Source organism: Callionymus lyra, chromosome 14, assembly GCF_982586985.1.
Source record: "Callionymus lyra chromosome 14, fCalLyr1.hap1.1, whole genome shotgun sequence".
In the NCBI taxonomy this organism is placed as follows: Eukaryota; Metazoa; Chordata; class Actinopteri; order Syngnathiformes; family Callionymidae; genus Callionymus; species Callionymus lyra.
The window spans coordinates 15,765,632-15,782,579 of NC_141831.1; the positions used below are offsets into that span (position 1 = coordinate 15,765,632).

At 38.1% G+C, this 16,948-nt stretch overlaps 1 protein-coding gene across 1 annotated transcript; it reads right to left on the reverse strand.

Annotated features, from left to right (window-relative positions):
- Positions 1 to 2,708: 2,708 nt before the first annotated feature.
- Positions 2,709 to 15,325, reverse strand: pygma (phosphorylase, glycogen, muscle A). The gene is made up of 20 exons (XM_087807861.1): positions 15,068 to 15,325; positions 13,771 to 13,872; positions 12,802 to 12,880; positions 12,576 to 12,679; positions 12,315 to 12,446; positions 12,138 to 12,249; positions 11,986 to 12,068; positions 10,441 to 10,584; positions 10,123 to 10,215; positions 9,899 to 10,045; positions 8,558 to 8,721; positions 8,360 to 8,474; positions 8,173 to 8,274; positions 5,691 to 5,838; positions 5,569 to 5,627; positions 5,360 to 5,501; positions 4,064 to 4,271; positions 3,144 to 3,278; positions 2,987 to 3,053; positions 2,709 to 2,927 (listed from the first exon to the last, which is right to left on the reverse strand). The coding sequence occupies exons 1-20, from the start codon at positions 15,308 to 15,310 to the stop codon at positions 2,778 to 2,780; spliced, it is 2,529 nt and encodes an 842-aa protein (XP_087663987.1). The 5' UTR covers positions 15,311 to 15,325; the 3' UTR covers positions 2,709 to 2,777.
- Positions 15,326 to 16,948: the final 1,623 nt, after the last annotated feature.

Sequence of the window (16,948 nt, forward strand, 5' to 3'; positions counted from 1 at the left end):
TTATCATTAGATTTACAAAAAAATATGTCTTTAAATATTTTAAGACATTTTGAATTAGTTAGCAGGCATGCTAATATTTGCAGACTAAAAATATATATATTTAAAAATACACTAGTTCTTTTTTTATTTATGTAGGATACATCATTAGATAAAACAAAAAATGCTAGTTCAACTGCATAACGTTTCTCAAAATATTTTAAGGCGATTTAGTTAGCATACATGCTAATATTTGCAGACTAAAAAAAACAAAAAACAATATTAAAAATAGACAAGTGCTTTGTTTATTTATATAAGATTACTTCATTAGATTAAAAAAAAATAATTTAACAATATAATGTTTCTCAAAAAATGTTAAGGTGGTTGAGTTAGCATACATGCCAATATTTCAGACAAAAAACAATATAAAAAATACACAAGAGCTTTGTTTAATCATATAAAGTGAAATAAAAGTGACAAAGATAGTCATAAAACCTCTTTAAAAGATAACACCATTGGATTAAACAAAGCAAACAGGTCATACAAGGGAGACGGTCCATGGTCCAGGTGAGTTAACGAGTCACACCTGAAGTAATGATCAGCCTCAAGGTACAGTTTTCCCCTCTTAAATCCATCAGGCTGACGGGTCAAAGGTCACGTGTACAAATGGCTCTAACTCTGGATTCAAGGCGGGTAAAGAAGAAGCGACTGTATAATTAACCACCGGTTAAATGTTTTTCCGACTCATTTCTCAGCTTGTTAAAGTTTGACGGAGACAAATGTGTTTGTGGTGGAGTTTTGTCGCGGAGAGCTTTGTTGTCTCAGCTCTGGAGCTTCAGATAGAAGACTTTGGATGAGCAGCAGGAACGTTCTCGCTTCGTTCCCTCTTTTGAAAAGTTGTCGCAAAAAGTACTGTTGGAATAATTTACACTCGACGACGTCTGTGAGAGAAATTGTTTTCTTGAGTAAAATAGTTTTGTGACTTGATAAATAATCAGATTAATTATATATATATAGTATAGATAGATCTTATAGTAGGTTAGCATACAGAAGGTTAGCATACAGCAGGTTAGCATAAAGAATGTTAGCATATAGTAGGTTAGCATATAGTAGGTTAGCGTATAGAAGGTTAGCATACAGAAGGTTTGCATATAGTAGATTAGCATAAAGAATGTTAGCATATAGAAGGTTAGCATACAGAAGGTTAGCATTTAGTAGGTTAGCATAAAGAAATTTAGCATATAGTAGGTTAGCATACAGAAGGTTAGCATATAGTAGGTTAGCATAGAGAAGGTTAGCATACAGAAGGTTAGCATACAGAAGGATAGCATATAGTAGGTGAGTAACAGATGGTGAGCACACAGAAGGTTAGCATACAGAAGGTTAGCAAAGAGAAGGATAGCACTCAGAAGTAAGTAAGTAAGTAATATTTATTTATATAGCGCTTTTCGAGACCAGGGTCACAAATAGAAGGTAAGCATACAGACAGTTAGCATAAAACAAGTTAGCATACAGAAGTTTAGCATACAGAATTTGTTCTCGCGTCGTTCGCTCTTTTGAAAAGTAAAACTACTTTTGGAATAATTTACACTCGACAACGTCTGTGAGAGAAATTGTTTTCTTGAGTAAAATAGTTTTGTTACTTGATAAATAATCAGATTAATTATATATATAATATATAGATAGATCATATAGTAGTTTAGCATACAAGAGGTTAGCATACAGTAGGTTAGCATAAAGAATGTTAGCATATTGTAGGTTAGCATACAGAAGGTTAGCATACAGAAGGTTAGCATATAGTAAGTTAGCATAAAGAAGTTTAGCATATAGTAGGTTACCATACAGAAGGTTAGCATAAAGAGGGTTAGCATACAGAAGGTTAGCATATAGTAGGTTAGCATATAGTGGATTAGCATACAGAAGGTTAGCATACAGAAGGTTAGCATACAGAAGGTTAGCATATAGTAGGTTAGCACACAGGTGGTGAGCACACAGAAGGTTAGCATACAGAAGGTAAGGATACAGAAGGTTAGCATACAGAAGGTTAGCATTTAGTAGGTTAGCATACAGAAGGTTAGTATACACAAAGTAGCATACAGTAGGTTAGCATAGAGGTTAGCACACAGAAGGTTAGCATACAGAAGGTTAGCAAAGAGAAAGTTAGAACTCAGAAGGTAAGCATACAGACGGTTAGCATACAGAAGGTTAGCATACAAAATGTAGCATACAGAAGGTTAGAAGACAGAAGGTAAGCATACAGAAGGTTAGCATGCAGAAGGTTAGCCTATAGTAGGTTAGCATATAGTGGGTTAGCATACAGAAGGTTAGCATATAGTAGGTTAGTGTACAGAAGGTTAGCATATAGAAGTTTAGCATACAGTAGGTTAGCTTACAGAAGGTTAGTATATAAAAGGTAGCATACAGAAGGTTAGCACACAGTAGGTTAGCATACAGAAGGTTAGCAAAGAAAAGGTTAGCATTATAAAAGGTTAATGATGATTAATATCAAGATGATGATAATAAAAAATCAAACTTTTTCTGGATTTTTAAAAGTTTTATTTAATCACTTAGAAAAATCTGGAGACAAACTCAAAAACCAAGCTTTCTTTTTCCAGATCTGAGTGCCACTGCATGCAGTCGGGGTGTTGGTGGACATGGGGTTGTTGGAACAGCTGTGCAGCTGGTTCTGGTGGAAGGATGCAGTTCAGCCAAGAACTTGAACCGTAAACATCAGCCCTCGCCGTGGTTCTGTACAAGTTCTTGATGTGGTGCAAGTAGGTGAAAAGTCAGGAGGTTTTTTTTTAGGGTTTCTCGTCGGGGGCCGGGAGTTTCTCAAGAGTGGGCTCCATCCCCCAAATCTCTCGGGCGTACTGAGCGATGGTGCGGTCGCTGGAGAACTTGCCACATCCGGCGATGTTGTGAATCACCTTCTTGGTCCATTCTTTGGGGTTCTGGGGGATCGTGAGAATTAGCTTTTGTGACGCTCAACGTTTAAGAGTCGCGGACGTACCTTGTAGAGTTCGTTGACCTCCTCCTGACATTTGATGTAGTCCTCGTAGTCGGCAAAGACCTTAAACCTGTGAAGTGTCAACAGAGTTGTTCAATTTTTTGTTGTTGTTCAAAAACCCATCATGAAGATCCACGTGCGGCGCCTCAGGTGTGTTCACCTGTCGTGATGCATCAGCAGGTTGACGATCTCCTTGAACATGTCCGGCTGCTTTGGGCTGTAGAAGCCGCCGGCGATCTGGTCGATGGCCTGTTTGAGCTCCGGCAGACGGTTGTAGTATTCCTGAGCGTTGTATCTGAGAGAGGGAAGTAATGATCACGGCGGAGAAAACAGAGGCGTGTTGCCATGGTGACGGAGGCATTAACGGGCAGGCTATTGGAAACAGCAGAGCGCTAGCCAAGGTCATAACCCCGAGATGGGAAAAAACAACCATATATATATATAAATACACACATACATATATAAATAGTATACAAAATATATGAAGGTAGTTGAATATACTACCAAAAAAAATCATAAATGACGATATTTTGGAAAAAGAACTATCAAAGTAGATGTAAGTACAAAGTAAAAAAGATTAAGGTAGATGTATATATATTTAAATAAAAAGACTATTTATTAAAGTGATTGATTTTCTTTCATAAATTAATAAAAAATAACATATTTATAACGGTGGATGTATATAGAAAAAGTGAAGTCAACAAAAAAAGATATATATAATAAAGTGTACTCAGTAAAATAAATCAGTAATAGATAGATAGAACAAATTTAAAAAAATATATACTTCTAATACAACTATACCAAAACTTCTATAATGCACTAATTAAAGCTTTTAACAATCCAAATTTTTGCATTTTGATCTAGATATTTTTTTTTACCTCTGCGGCACCAATGTTGATAGGATCCTTGAGGCAGGGAAACAGTTTTAAAAGTAAACTACAGCCAGAGCATTTTTTATATAAAGCACTATATGCAGACTTTTAACTAGGGATGCACTGATCCGATCCTGGTATCGTTCCGATCCTGGATCTCAGAGTTAGATCTGGGATTGATTTAAAAAAAAAAAAAAGGTCATCCTACCCTTTTCTCTCAAGTGCATCAACATCGTCCACCCTCATGCCGAAGATGAAGAGGTTGCCGTCTCCGGCCTCCTCTGCCATCTCAACGTTGGCGCCGTCCATGGTTCCGATGGTCAGAGCGCCGTTCAACATGAACTTCATGTTGCCGGTGCCAGAAGCTTCAGTTCCAGCTGTGGAGATCTGCTCCGACAGGTCAGAGGCTGGGATGACTGAGGGAGGACAGGGACAGAAGGTTAGCACAGAAGGTTAGCATATAGTAGGTTAGCATAAAGAAGGTTAGCATATAGTGGTTTAGCATAAAGAAGGTTAGCATATAGTAGGTAAGCATATAGAAGGTTAGCATATAGAAGGTTAGCATATAGTAGGTTAGCATAAAGAAGGTTAGCATACAGTAGGTTAGCATAAAGAAGGTTAGCATATAGTAGGTTAGCGTACAGAAGATTAGCACAGAAGGTTAGCATATAGTGGGTTAGCATACAGAAAGTAAGTATATAGTATGTTAGCGTACAAAAGGCTAGCACAGAAGGTTAGCATGTAGTAGTTTAGTATACAGAAGGTTAGCATATAGTATGTTAGCGTACAGAAGGTTGGCACACAGAAGGTTAGCACACAGAAAGTTAGCATACAGAAGGTTAGCATATAGTAGGTTAGCATACAGAAGGTTAGCATAAAGAAGGTTAGCATATAGTAGGTTAGCATGCAGAAGGTTAGAATATAGTAGGTCAGCATTAAGTAGATAAGCATATAGTAGTTTAGCATACAGAAGGTTAGCATATAGAAGGTTAGCATACAGAAGGCTGGTATACAGAAGGTAAGCATACAGAAGGTAAGCATACAGAAAGTTAGCAAACAGAAGGTTAGCATACTGAAGGTTAGCATAGAGAAGGTTAGCACAGAAGGTTAGCATGTAGTAGTTTAGCATACAGAAAGTTAGTATATAGTATGTTAGCGTACAGAAGGCTAGCACAGAAGGTTAGCATGTAGTAGTTTAGTATACAGAAGGTTAGCATATAGTATGTTAGCATACAGATGGTTGGCACACAGAAGGTTAGCACATAGAAAGTTAGCATACAGAAGGTTAGCATATAGTAAGTTAGCATACAGAAGGTTAGCATATGGCAGGTTAGCATACAGAAGGTTAGAATATAGTAGGTTAGCATATAGTAGTTTAGAATACAGAAGGTTAGCATATAGTAGGTTAGCATATAGTGGGTTAGCATTCAAAAGGTTAGCATATAGAAGGTTAGCACACAGGTGGTTAGCATGCAGAAGGTTTGGCGCCATAAGTAGGATTTACCCCTCTCCGCCAGTGTGACTCTGTAGTTCTCCAGGAAGATGACTTTAAGACGGTCTCCCACCACCGGGTCGTTGTTGACCACCTCGCCGATGGCCGTGATCAAACGGATGATCATCTTGGCGGTGTGGTATCCAGGAGCCGCCTGGAGGTGCAAGACTCATTCTAGAGCTGACCAAGCAACAACAATAGTGCTCGAAAAAACTACAAACCTTTCCTCCGATCATCACGGTTCTTGGAGTCCACTGCTTGTTCGGCTCCTTCCTGATACCTGAGACGTTAGGAAGTTATGAACCTGCTCGACTCATCGAGCCTCTGATAGTGTGCGTCTCACGGTTGAAATAGGTGATGATGTGTAGACAGTTGAGCAGTTGCCTCTTGTACTCGTGGATTCTCTTGACTTGGAGGTCGAACATGGAGTTGGGGTTGATCTTCACCTTGTAGTGTTCCTCCAGGTGAACGGAAAACTTCAACTTGTTCTCCTGTCGTTGAAAAGAAGATCCATTGGAGCAAACTTTTGCACAAAGTAAGATGCTTCACAAAGCCCTTTTTTATTTTAAATTATTAATTACTAGTTTCTAAATATAGGGAACTATAGGATTTTTCTTTTAGGGCTTTTGTCATTCTTATGAGTATTATTGACCCTTTAAAAATATTTCAGTGATTATCAAAATATATACTTGTATAAAAATCATTGCTTTCATAACAGATTAAAATGTTTAAAAAATACAATGACATAATCATTCAAGAATATTAATCTGGATTTTATACTTTTCGCTCCTTTATTTTTGCTCGATGACTCCTAACAACTGCCACTGTAGAAAATGTGGCCCCTGAGAATATTTCAATTTCCCATAACTGGTTAAAGAGTGTCACTATAGAAAAAAATCTCAGTAGAAATTTGTTTGATCTTTTACTAACACTGTCATGTTAAAATAACATTTCAAAGTTTTTTATCTTTCTTGTCGTATTCCTATTAAGAACAGAAACAAGTGTATCTTATTTAGATTGTATCTAATGTTATTCTTTAATATTCTGTCATCTGGTGGTGCGACTGAATATTGCGCTGAAAATGTAGTTATTTCTTTAATGTAGATGAGAAGGAAGTCAATTTGATTCCTGATCTTAATCTTATCTTATCTTAAAACACTGACTCTTGACCCGGAGGAGCTTTAGGCAGACGGAAATCGATTTTCAAATTAAAAGGTCAGTAAGTTGTCAATAGGAGTCTGATCCACTATATAATGAAGAGTCAGCAGCTGAGAGAAGAGAAGCAGATAATTTATCAACACAAAGTAGAACTCGACTTTTATTTAATTTATTTTTATTTTAATCAGGCAACATTAAATAATTTAAAAAAAAAATCTAAATCCCTGTTGAGACTTTACTTTTATTAAAGTGGAGAAAATTAATAAATTAAATAAAAATAATGAATTCAATAAAACGTCACTTTTCGCATCACTTTTAATTTGTTATTTTATTCCGTCAATATAAATAAATCTACAACTTTATTTAAACCTCAAGATCCCGGAAGAGATATGTATTAAGGTAGAGATGATTGGACGAGACATTCTTATAGTAAGAAAATTAACCAATGAGCTTCTTTCTTTGTAATTAAACCCGCCCATTAAGTTTGAATAGAAGATTTAATTGGACAGAAAACAGCTGTTTTGGCTTTTAGCGGATTAAATCGACACGGAAGTCCTGATAACAAGTTCAGTATGAAATAAATTGTTGACTCTGGACCCTTAAAATGAATCTCCATTCGACCATGTTGTCAAGTAAGTGAAGCGAGACTCTTTTTCACGGAGGATGTGTTGGTGCAAATATTCACTTTCTTGCCCAGATAACAGCGTCTGTGCTCTGAATAAAAAGCAAAACATAACTGAATATAAAACTACAGAGTTGTTTTTTATTCATAAAGGTGTTCAAATATTTACCTCTTATTTTAGAAAATACATTTGAATTGTCACCTTTGTTTACTCTATAACCTGTGTCTGTTTTCTAAACTATAAACAAAGTGACAATTTATTGAAGAACACTAAACACCAGGCACGTTTTTTCAATAAAATGGCCTTTAATATATATATATTTTTTGAAGTACTGTATATCTAAAAAAAATCAACTTAATAAACAAATAAATAAATCTAAATCAACCACTTTTCCATTTATTTTTAACTCTGTGGTCGACTTGAGCCTTTTTCCTCTTCTCTGCAGAATAATTGAACGGCTTTGTTTCGTCTTAATAGTTTTCCTTTTTCTGCTCATATTCGTAGTCGTGAGACTCCTTTAGAGGCTTAAATAAGTAAGTGGACATGAATCTAGTCGCGTGACTTCCTCCCATTAAAACATTAAAACTGAAGAGTTGATGCTGTTAGAAGCATGACATGTGACGTCAGAGCAAACGTAGAGTTGCGTTGCCTAGATCGACCTTTAACCTTTTTCACAGATGCCCAAACCAACTTTTCGATTTATAATCAGACCGATCGGATTGTATCGTGGATCCCTAGTTAAAAGCGATGAATAATAATAAATAATGCACTTGACGTACTGTACTTTACTTTTATAACTTCTTTCCTGCCTGAACGATCCTATTAACATTGGTGGGGAAGTTGACGATATTGTTTCTGTGGCGCCACGCTTTCCGTGCAAGTCTTCCGATTCAGTTGCATAAGTTCTATTTTAGACATTGAAAATATGAGTTTTCTTTTGAGTTTGTTGTTTCTGTTGTGTTACGCAATTGAAGTCTAAATGTTTTTTTTATTTAGTTTCTATAATAAGCAGAGACCCTCATTTGAAGCCTTCTGTCTGCTCACCTGCTTGACTTTGGCGATGTCCCGGATGAAAGCCTCGTCGTTGACAAACTGACGCAGACGCTGCAGCTGGTCCAGGTCGCGGATGAATTCCTCCCCGATTTTCTGTTTTAAAAAAAAAAAAAGACAATCGTTAAAAAAGATGCATGACATCAAAATGAACATTTTTCTTTTTATCACCGCTCCTGACCTCGGCGATGACCTCAGCCAGGCCCGGGTTGCACATGACCAGCCAGCGTCTCGGGGTGATGCCGTTAGTCTTGTTCTGAAACTTGTTCGGCTCCATTTCGTAGAAGTCCTTGAAGCTGCAGCAAAAAAAAAAAAAAAGACCCCATGAACACTTATTTTTATATTCAGCGCGCCACACGCCCGCCTCACTTCAACGCACATAGTTGCCTTCAGGATGTCGGAGTGAATCTGGGCGACGCCGTTGACGGCGTGGGACCCGACGATGCACAAATGAGCCATGTTGATCCTCTTCTGCCCTCCTTCCTCGATGAGTGACATGCGGCTGAGGCGATCGTTATCGCCGGGATACTTGGCAGCCACTCTCTGGCAAATAAGACGACATCAAAGCGCCTGTTAATGGCTCTAATTTTCATGCTGAGAAGACCCTTGTTAAGAAAATAAAGGTCAACCCGGCTCATTAAGACAGAGGTTGTTTGGAAAAAATGTTCTCAAAAGCCAAGAAAAATAACAAGATTCCTCAATTAGTCTTGCACGGCTGCATGTACTTCTAGTTAACAAGACATCTTAATATTGTTAAACACCATTTTTTTAATGTTTAATTATTAAGCATTTTCTCTTTTGTTATCCTATATTTATATTTGATGATAATGTACATTGTCTTTGATTCAATAAGTCATTTTAATACGTCTTTAAAACTATAAATTCTCATCGTACAAATTGATGTTTTCGCCAGAGATAAAACGTGATCAGAGGTAGTGATGAGGTTTCATGAAACGGCGTCGCCATTTTTGTAGCTTTGTAAGCGATGCTTAGCTTTAAAAATGATCTTATGTTACAGACGACAAGGCTTCATGACACAGTGCCATCTTTTTTTCTGAGCTAAGTAGATTGTGTTTTGTGAAAAACAACTGATGTTTAATTTGATTTAATGGCTCGGAGCCAATTATTAAAGCACACCGTTTTATGAAACCGACATTGAAGTTTAAAGAATATTTAGAATATATTTGACTTCCTGTTGTATTTACATTGTTTATTCACTTTTTTTTTTTTTACCCAGACATGTATTGATTGAAAAGAAACTCGGTATTCAATAAATCTATTCCTTATTTTTTACCCAAACTTATTTTTTTCTTCCAATATTAATGCTTTATTTTCTCATGATCATATTTTTTTTATTTTTTATATAGTCCAGGCTATCGCACATACCTCCTCCCTTCTTCACTATATCATAAACATCATCATCCATGAAAGCTCCTCCAACTATTGGACATATTGTCATTTTCTAATGTTATTTATGGTCATTTACAGGATGTCAAACATAATCCTGATCATTTAATCAAAATGTAAATATGTTAAAGACAAGCTAATCCTTCTTTTAACTTAATTTTGTTTTCTTACTCGTTATCCGTCTAAATTTAGCTTTCATACTGACACTTGAATCCTAAACAGTTGGTGAGATTTAACCTTTATAAACGGATGTTTCCCTGCGTCAGAGGTCATTGCATCTGCTGTACAGCACGTTGCAATGATCGCCTCTCACCTCTAGATGGCGTCGGTTGATCTCGTAAACTATCTCCAGGTGTCTGGGCAGCAGATGAGCAAACAGATCCACAGGCCAACGCTCCAGGGCCTCAGGCAGGACAGTGTGGTTAGTGTAGGCACAGGTGCGGACACAGATGTCCCAGGCCTGGAAAAACGACGAATATATTTAACAATTCTTAAATGACTCTTGGAAGATCTGGAGGTTTATTCGCAGACACTCGCCTGGTCCCACTGCAGCTTCTCCAGGTCCACCAGAACCCTCATCAGCTCAGGGATAGCCATGGCTGGGTGAGTGTCGTTCAGCTGGATCGCGACCTGCGTTTGTCAAAGTTAAATAAAAAGAATTAGAAAATACCCCCCAAAAATGGCTTCTTTGACTGTTTTTTTTCCGAGGGAATAATAACCCCGCTGCTATACTTCCAGCAGTGTGACAGAAGCAATTTAACAAAGGCGCGGAGAGAATATCGGGCGCTAATCTTTTCATTTAGACAGAAAATATCTTGGATAGCTTTTTTTTTTTCCCTTGTCTTCCTGCCTCACCTTGTCAGGCAGTTTGCTAAAATCAGTGCGAGTGATCTCCCTGGAGCCGAACTTGGAGACCTTGAAGCGACGGATGATGTCTTGCAGGGTGGCAGACACCACAAAGTATTCCTGCTTCAGACGGAGCTCCTTCCCCTCAAAGAACTGAAAGACAAAGACACACATTTGATGCTTTCACTAGAGCAAGCAGACTCGGTGGTGACTTCCATGTGTTTGACAGTTGATTATACGTTCGTGAAACGATACATTTCAATCAGAACTCCTTGTTTTTTTTCTGTCACTTTCATACTGTAATGCCTTTACTACATTGTTATAATATGAGGAATAGAAGTTATTATACTCTTAGAGTTTTCTTAACTACTTGTTGCAGGAGGCCAGATTATGTCCCAGCTCTCTGGGGCAAGAGGCAGAGGGATACCTTTGACACGGTTAAAGTACATCGTAGGGCAGACGACAACATAAACCTATATACCTTTGACCTGAAAAATCTGTATTTTCTTGTACTTGTCGGAATAATTCAGAGGGACCAATAAATACTTTTTGCTTTTATAAATTGTATTAAATCTGTACATATTTCACAGATGGCGATTAATTGTTGGATATTTTTCACGTAAGAAAAAGCATCTTCTGTATTTGTAAGTATATAATTTATCAAGGTTGTGTTACCATTTTTCAGTGGTGTAACATTCTGATGAATGAAAAAAACCTTTTTCTTGATGTATTAAATACAAATTCTGCCAAAAGGAAATTAATTTTTTTTTTTACATATTTCCAAATTTGATTTATATTCAATGTTTAATATCTTTTGATTTGTGTATGTGTTTTGGTGTGAATTTTCACCAGTTTTTGTTTAATTTTCAGTTTATTTAATTCAATATTTTTTTAATCTTGACTAAACAAGATGTATAAAGCATTTGACACAACAAAGAGTTCCATTCGTTATTAAACATTAGGGCCACAGAATGGAATGTGGTTGGCCAAAAATGGCCCACGGACCCCAAATTCGGGACAGACATCAATGATGATAGATAAATGTTATGTAGATCTATAACATCTTAACATGATCTTTAATATCAACAGTGGTTTAGAAATATCAGATCAAAAATAACTTTATAATATTTAAGTTTTGATTTTATATTGACAAAAATCATGATTTTTAACTTGTAGAAACACAATTTCAAATCTCATATCCGTCAATGTTTTCTGATAAGGTTTAAAAATATGTTTTCGCCTCGACTGTGTTTTATAGAGAGCGACCAGTCTTGGGACAGACCCCACGTTTTCTTCCCACTCCAAAAGCCATACATTTCCACTGTTGACATGAGTAATAGCTGCAGCCAGACGTTATCTCCCAGATGCTATCCCGGCTGCCTGTGGGGAGTCGACGCACGGTGGTCAGGTCCTGACTCGGATTTAAAATATAGTTCCAGTGGAAGCTTTCTGTGAGGATTCAAGGCTCTTTTTTTTTTTTTTAAGTAAAAATTGGGTAAATCTTGAATCAGGTTGGGGTAAACGCTACAAAGGTCAAGTGACTATTTCTCTTACGTTGTCGTTGGGGTACAGGACTCGGGAGATGTTCTCAGCCAGGTTTCTGTCCAGGACGGCCTGAATGTAGCCACCGACGTTGACTGGAATGAAAGGTTGCAATCGTCAGCGAAAGCTTAGTTGCTAACTTGAGGTTAGGTTCGGGAACGTACAGTCTTTGAGGTTGAAGTCGCAAGGGGCCTTGGCCGACCACAGCCTCATCGTGTTGACCACGTTGTTCCTGTATCCGGGCACCGGGGTGTCGTACGGCAGAGCCAACACCACCTTAAACGTAAATGAAGCGATGACGTCGTCGGATGAAATGGAAATGAACTAAATCGCCGTCTCACTTGAGAGTCGACCCATTTGACGCCGTCGGGGTGGTGCTCGGTTCTCCCGTAGAAGTGGACGGGGCGCATGTATTCGGGGCGAGATTTCTCCCAGGGGTTGCCGTAGCGAAGCCAGTCGTCTGCCTCCTCCACCTACACGATGGAATATTCATACATGTGCTTTACATTATTTATGACGACATAGAATCTCAGAACTGGACTGGATCTTGTGAAGAAAAAAAACAACAGTAGTGAGTGATGGCGATGAATGGTTTCTCTAACCTGCCATCCGTTGACTATCTTCTGGTTGAAGATTCCAAACTCGTAGCGGATTCCGTAACCGTAGGCGGCGAGTCCGAGGGAGGCCATGGAGTCCAGGAAGCAGGCTGAGTCGGACACGTTAAAGGGTCAGTCAGTGAATCAAGTCACTTCATTTACATCGTAGTCAACAATAGAATGCATATTTTTAAATAAGATTAAAATAATATGGTAGAAATAAGAGGCTAACCAGCGAGGCGACCGAGTCCTCCATTTCCCAATCCAGCGTCTTCCTCCATATCTTCCAGCTCCTCCATGTCCAAGCCCAACTGCAGAGATATTTGTTAAAATGTTAAAATGTAATATAATGTAAAATGACACCATATGTTTTGTGTTATTTAGTATTATATCTTATTCTAAATATGCTTTAAGCAACAGCGTAAAAGCAATGGAGTTAAGTTGATTAGCAACTAAGCTAATCGCCATGTTTTGTTTTTTAACTGCTGTTGCTTAAAATGTATTTATTTAAAAATCTTTCTACCGGAAATTCGAGTCTAAACATTGGCGGTCCCTTTCATCATGGATTTGGATCTTTCTAGACTCAGACGTCAGAATATTTACTGGTTTTAAACTTCAAATACTTTTGTTGAAATGTTTTTTTTTTTTTTTTAGCGTTCAATTTGTTCAACAATTTATTTCAGTAATTTCTATATTGAAAAGTTAAATGGAATATTTTCTTCATTCATATACAGTAGAATTTGATATTCTTATACCAATAATGCAAAATAAATGTTCTTAATCCCTTTTATTTAAATTTGTAGCTTTTTAAATTCAACATAAAATTGTAGGAACAACGGGTTCACAGGCCATAATAAAAATAGTACCAATAGTACCGATAAAACCTTTAGCCAATCATGGAACGCGCAGATGATCACATGACGACACCGAAGCACTGATGCGTCAATTCATAATGGCGGGTTCCAAAGCATGAACGATTTCAATACATTTTTTTTAAACTGAATTTACAAGGCTACGTATTAAAGAATATTGGATTTGGAAATTATATTTTTGAATTATTTGAATGAGAATATTAAACTGTATGTGTAAATAAAAGAAAAAAAAAAAGGTATACATTTGAATATTTTTAAATTACCTTTCAATACAGAAACTATTCCATAAAATAACTGCCTTTTGTAAAAGTTCTCTTTCACTCCGTCACCTGGTACGTGGCCTCGTCACAGGCGTTCTCCAGGGCGAGGTTGACCATGGTGTTCTGGAGGGTGCGTCCCATGTAGAACTCCAGGGAGATGTAGTACACGCGCTGGGATTATTGGGAAAAAAAAACATATTTTTTGGTCAATATATTGTGAGCAAACTGTTTAATACCAGAACAAACTGGTCGAGATGAAAGTCACATTACAAATGCAACAACGGCTCAGAAAATCCCCGAGTTTAATTATTTATCTGCGTGGTTTGCGGTGGAGAAATGTGCCACCTGAGTCTGTGTTTACCCTTTGCCATTTGGGATTTTTTTTTTTCTATCCTGACATCGAGGAGGGGGCTGCGGGCAGCAGTGGAGCGTTAGGGGGGGGGGGGGCCGAGGTTTAGATTGCTTTGAGGATTACATAACATCAACATTTTGGCGAGCAAAAAATAGCCCCTGCAGAGGTCGCTGTAAAGGTCGGTCTGTGACTGATACTTCTACCTCGAGGAGTTGAAGGCCAGAGTGGAACTAAAAGTGGCTCCGAAAATAAAAGATAGTAATATAGACGGGGAATATTTGATGATTAAAATTACATTTTCTTTCTTTCTTTTAGCTAATTTTCTTAACTTTGTTGTTTTTTTTTTTTTGTCCGACATCTTTTTTCTACCTTAGCTCGGGGTAGAAACTGGATCAGCCTTAAATTCTGCCCGTCTGCATCTGATTAAGCATTTTTCTGAAATGAGTTAGATACTTCAAGTCAACGTCTCTCCGCCGAGACTAAGACATTAGGGATTTGGCACATAAGTGACAGAAGAATAAGCCGCGACGTGCGAGGAAGCATCCCTTCGATGTTGATGGAGGCGCAGACTTATCCATAATTCCGGCGATAAATCTTCCTGCAGGGGACGTTTAAACGCAGCTTTTGTGGGACATTTTCTGAGCAATAATGAGGCCCAAACTGCAGTTTTTTTTAATCCTCGTACTGTTCCCTCCCGACTATTGTTTCTTTTATGGCTTCGGTTGTATAGATAGCTCGGTGACCTTGTGTGACCTTTAAGTGGCATGTTCTCGTGTGACACCTAGTAGAGGCTTTATGGTGGACGGGAGGGTAACAGAAGGTCAGGGGGGGTTTAATGTTTCAACACACAGAATGGAAGCCGAGACCAGAAGCCCTCGTCTACTTTAAATGTCATGACTTGGCATTACACGGATGTCAACTCGTGTGCAGCTGAGAGATGTTGTGATATTTGTGGTTAAAAAAAAATTGTCGGAAAAACATTCCCCGGATTTATTCTTGTCGTTGCAAACTTACTTTCGGGTCCTTCTCGTAGTAGTGCTGCTGGGTTCGGATCCACCTGCCGATCAAGTGGTCCCGCACGGTGTTGGCCAGGGCGAAGTAGTAATCCCGCTTGGTCGCCACGTTCCTGTCCTTGACCAGCGTGAAGTGCAGGTGCCGGTTGAAGTTGAGCTTCAGCTCGGCCACGTTCTCCACGCCGGCCAGGCCGCGCACGGAGATCTGTTTCTTCCGGTCATGATCGGACAACGGTTTGGACATGGTGGCGCAGTGGAAGCTGAGATCGGTTGTAAACAGAACGATGGTTTTTCGAAAACCCGGGACACGCACACGACAAGAGAAGAGGCGCCAACCGCCGGTACCGGATCAGGTTCAGCAATTTAAAGGCACGGCTATGAATATTACGCAGAGGGAGTGGTCGGGGGGTTATATTTGGAGGTAGGGGGACTGCCGCTTTCGGAATTTAAATACTAACAGAAGGCTGTCAGAAGCAGGGATGCTTTGGTAGTCCCTGAAACATGCTTAAAACATGTGGATTTTTCAGTATAAAGTGATGAAGGCAGTGAACATCAGAGTGATTTTTCACTTTAGCACATGTTATTTTGCACTTACAAATATTTGTATACATGTTTTCTGTAAGAAAACCACTTCGAGTGGAAGATTACTGAAGCTGAAAAAATGAACTTAAGATTGCCACTATGTGAAATTTCATTTTCGTTTTGTTAAAATTGATCTCATCATAGTGGTATCTTTAAAATGATCGAACAGTTAGTGGTGTCGAAGTGAAGGTACCAGTATCAGTACTACTTCAAGGTTGGCAACAATATGGATGATCATGTCGAGCGTTAAAGAAACTAATCTTTCCTCAAAAAAAAAACGCTGCTCAATTGAAATATAAGTAGTTTTTAGAGACCATTAAGGTGAACAAAAGAGGACACTAAGATAAAAATCTATTTTATTTTTTTTAAAATTGAATTAAAGACCAGTATAACTTGCAGCAGATGTCTGGCAGGAACTCTCAGAACGCCCAGTTTTCAATGACGAATGGATGTCATTCTTTCTTTCTTTTCCATGTGCGTTTGTCACTTCCTCGTGTCTAACCTTCGCAAGGTTGTCTTCTGCACAAGAGTTAAAAGCCTCACACTGTGATCTCAAGGTTTGTTCTCAAGTTGATCAATAGATACGTGCGACAATGAAGAGGGAAGAAAATGTGGCGAAATGGAGTTTATTTTACTGAGCTGCGATGTCCGGGGATTTCCTTTGCAAGCAGGTCTGATAATATCACAATAATTATGATGGATTATCTTGATATATAATGTATGTTAAAAAAAAAAAAACTTAAAATAAAAAGACATACTAATAAGTAAGGGATATATCCAGAATTTCATCTTCTTTCACCAATTGCAAGAGGCATACTTTGAGGCAGACAATTCAACCATGTCCACTTTAAATAAAATTCAAACCATATTCCGTATATTGCATAGTACGTTACAAATGTTTAGATAATTCCAGTTCCTTTTGTCAACTGTAAGGCAGTGGAAATATGGCTAGAAGACCCTTATGAGAATTAAAACATGCCTAATTTTGATTAGATTTGAATCATATCTATTACATACTTTGTAATACAGATGTCCACGATTTCAGATACTTTAGCAATAGCAAGGGGGCGCAAAGGAAGGTGGAAATTTCAATTAAATCCAATTTTGATTACATAAACTGCTTAAAAATATCTTGTAGAATACTGACCTCTTGGTTATTGTTTTGGTGGAAGGGAAAGGGGGCACAAAGGGGGGCAGGAGACCCACATGGAAATATGTCAAAATGTAATGAATTTAAAACGATATGTTTTACATACTAAGTAAGGGAGATTTCCATTAAAGATCAATTCAAAAATTGCAA

Excerpts from the sequence above, each read along its gene's own strand:
- pygma (XM_087807861.1), bottom strand. The coding sequence starts at position 15,310 with ATGTCCAAACCGTTGTCCGATCATGACCGGAAGAAACAGATCTCCGTG. Across the intron at positions 12,447-12,575 it reads AGATAGTCAACGGATGGCAG|GTGGAGGAGGCAGACGACTG; the intron begins GTTAGAGAAACC and ends TCCATCGTGTAG. Across the intron at positions 10,585-11,985 it reads TCCTGTACCCCAACGACAAC|TTCTTTGAGGGGAAGGAGCT; the intron begins GTAAGAGAAATA and ends TTTGTCTTTCAG.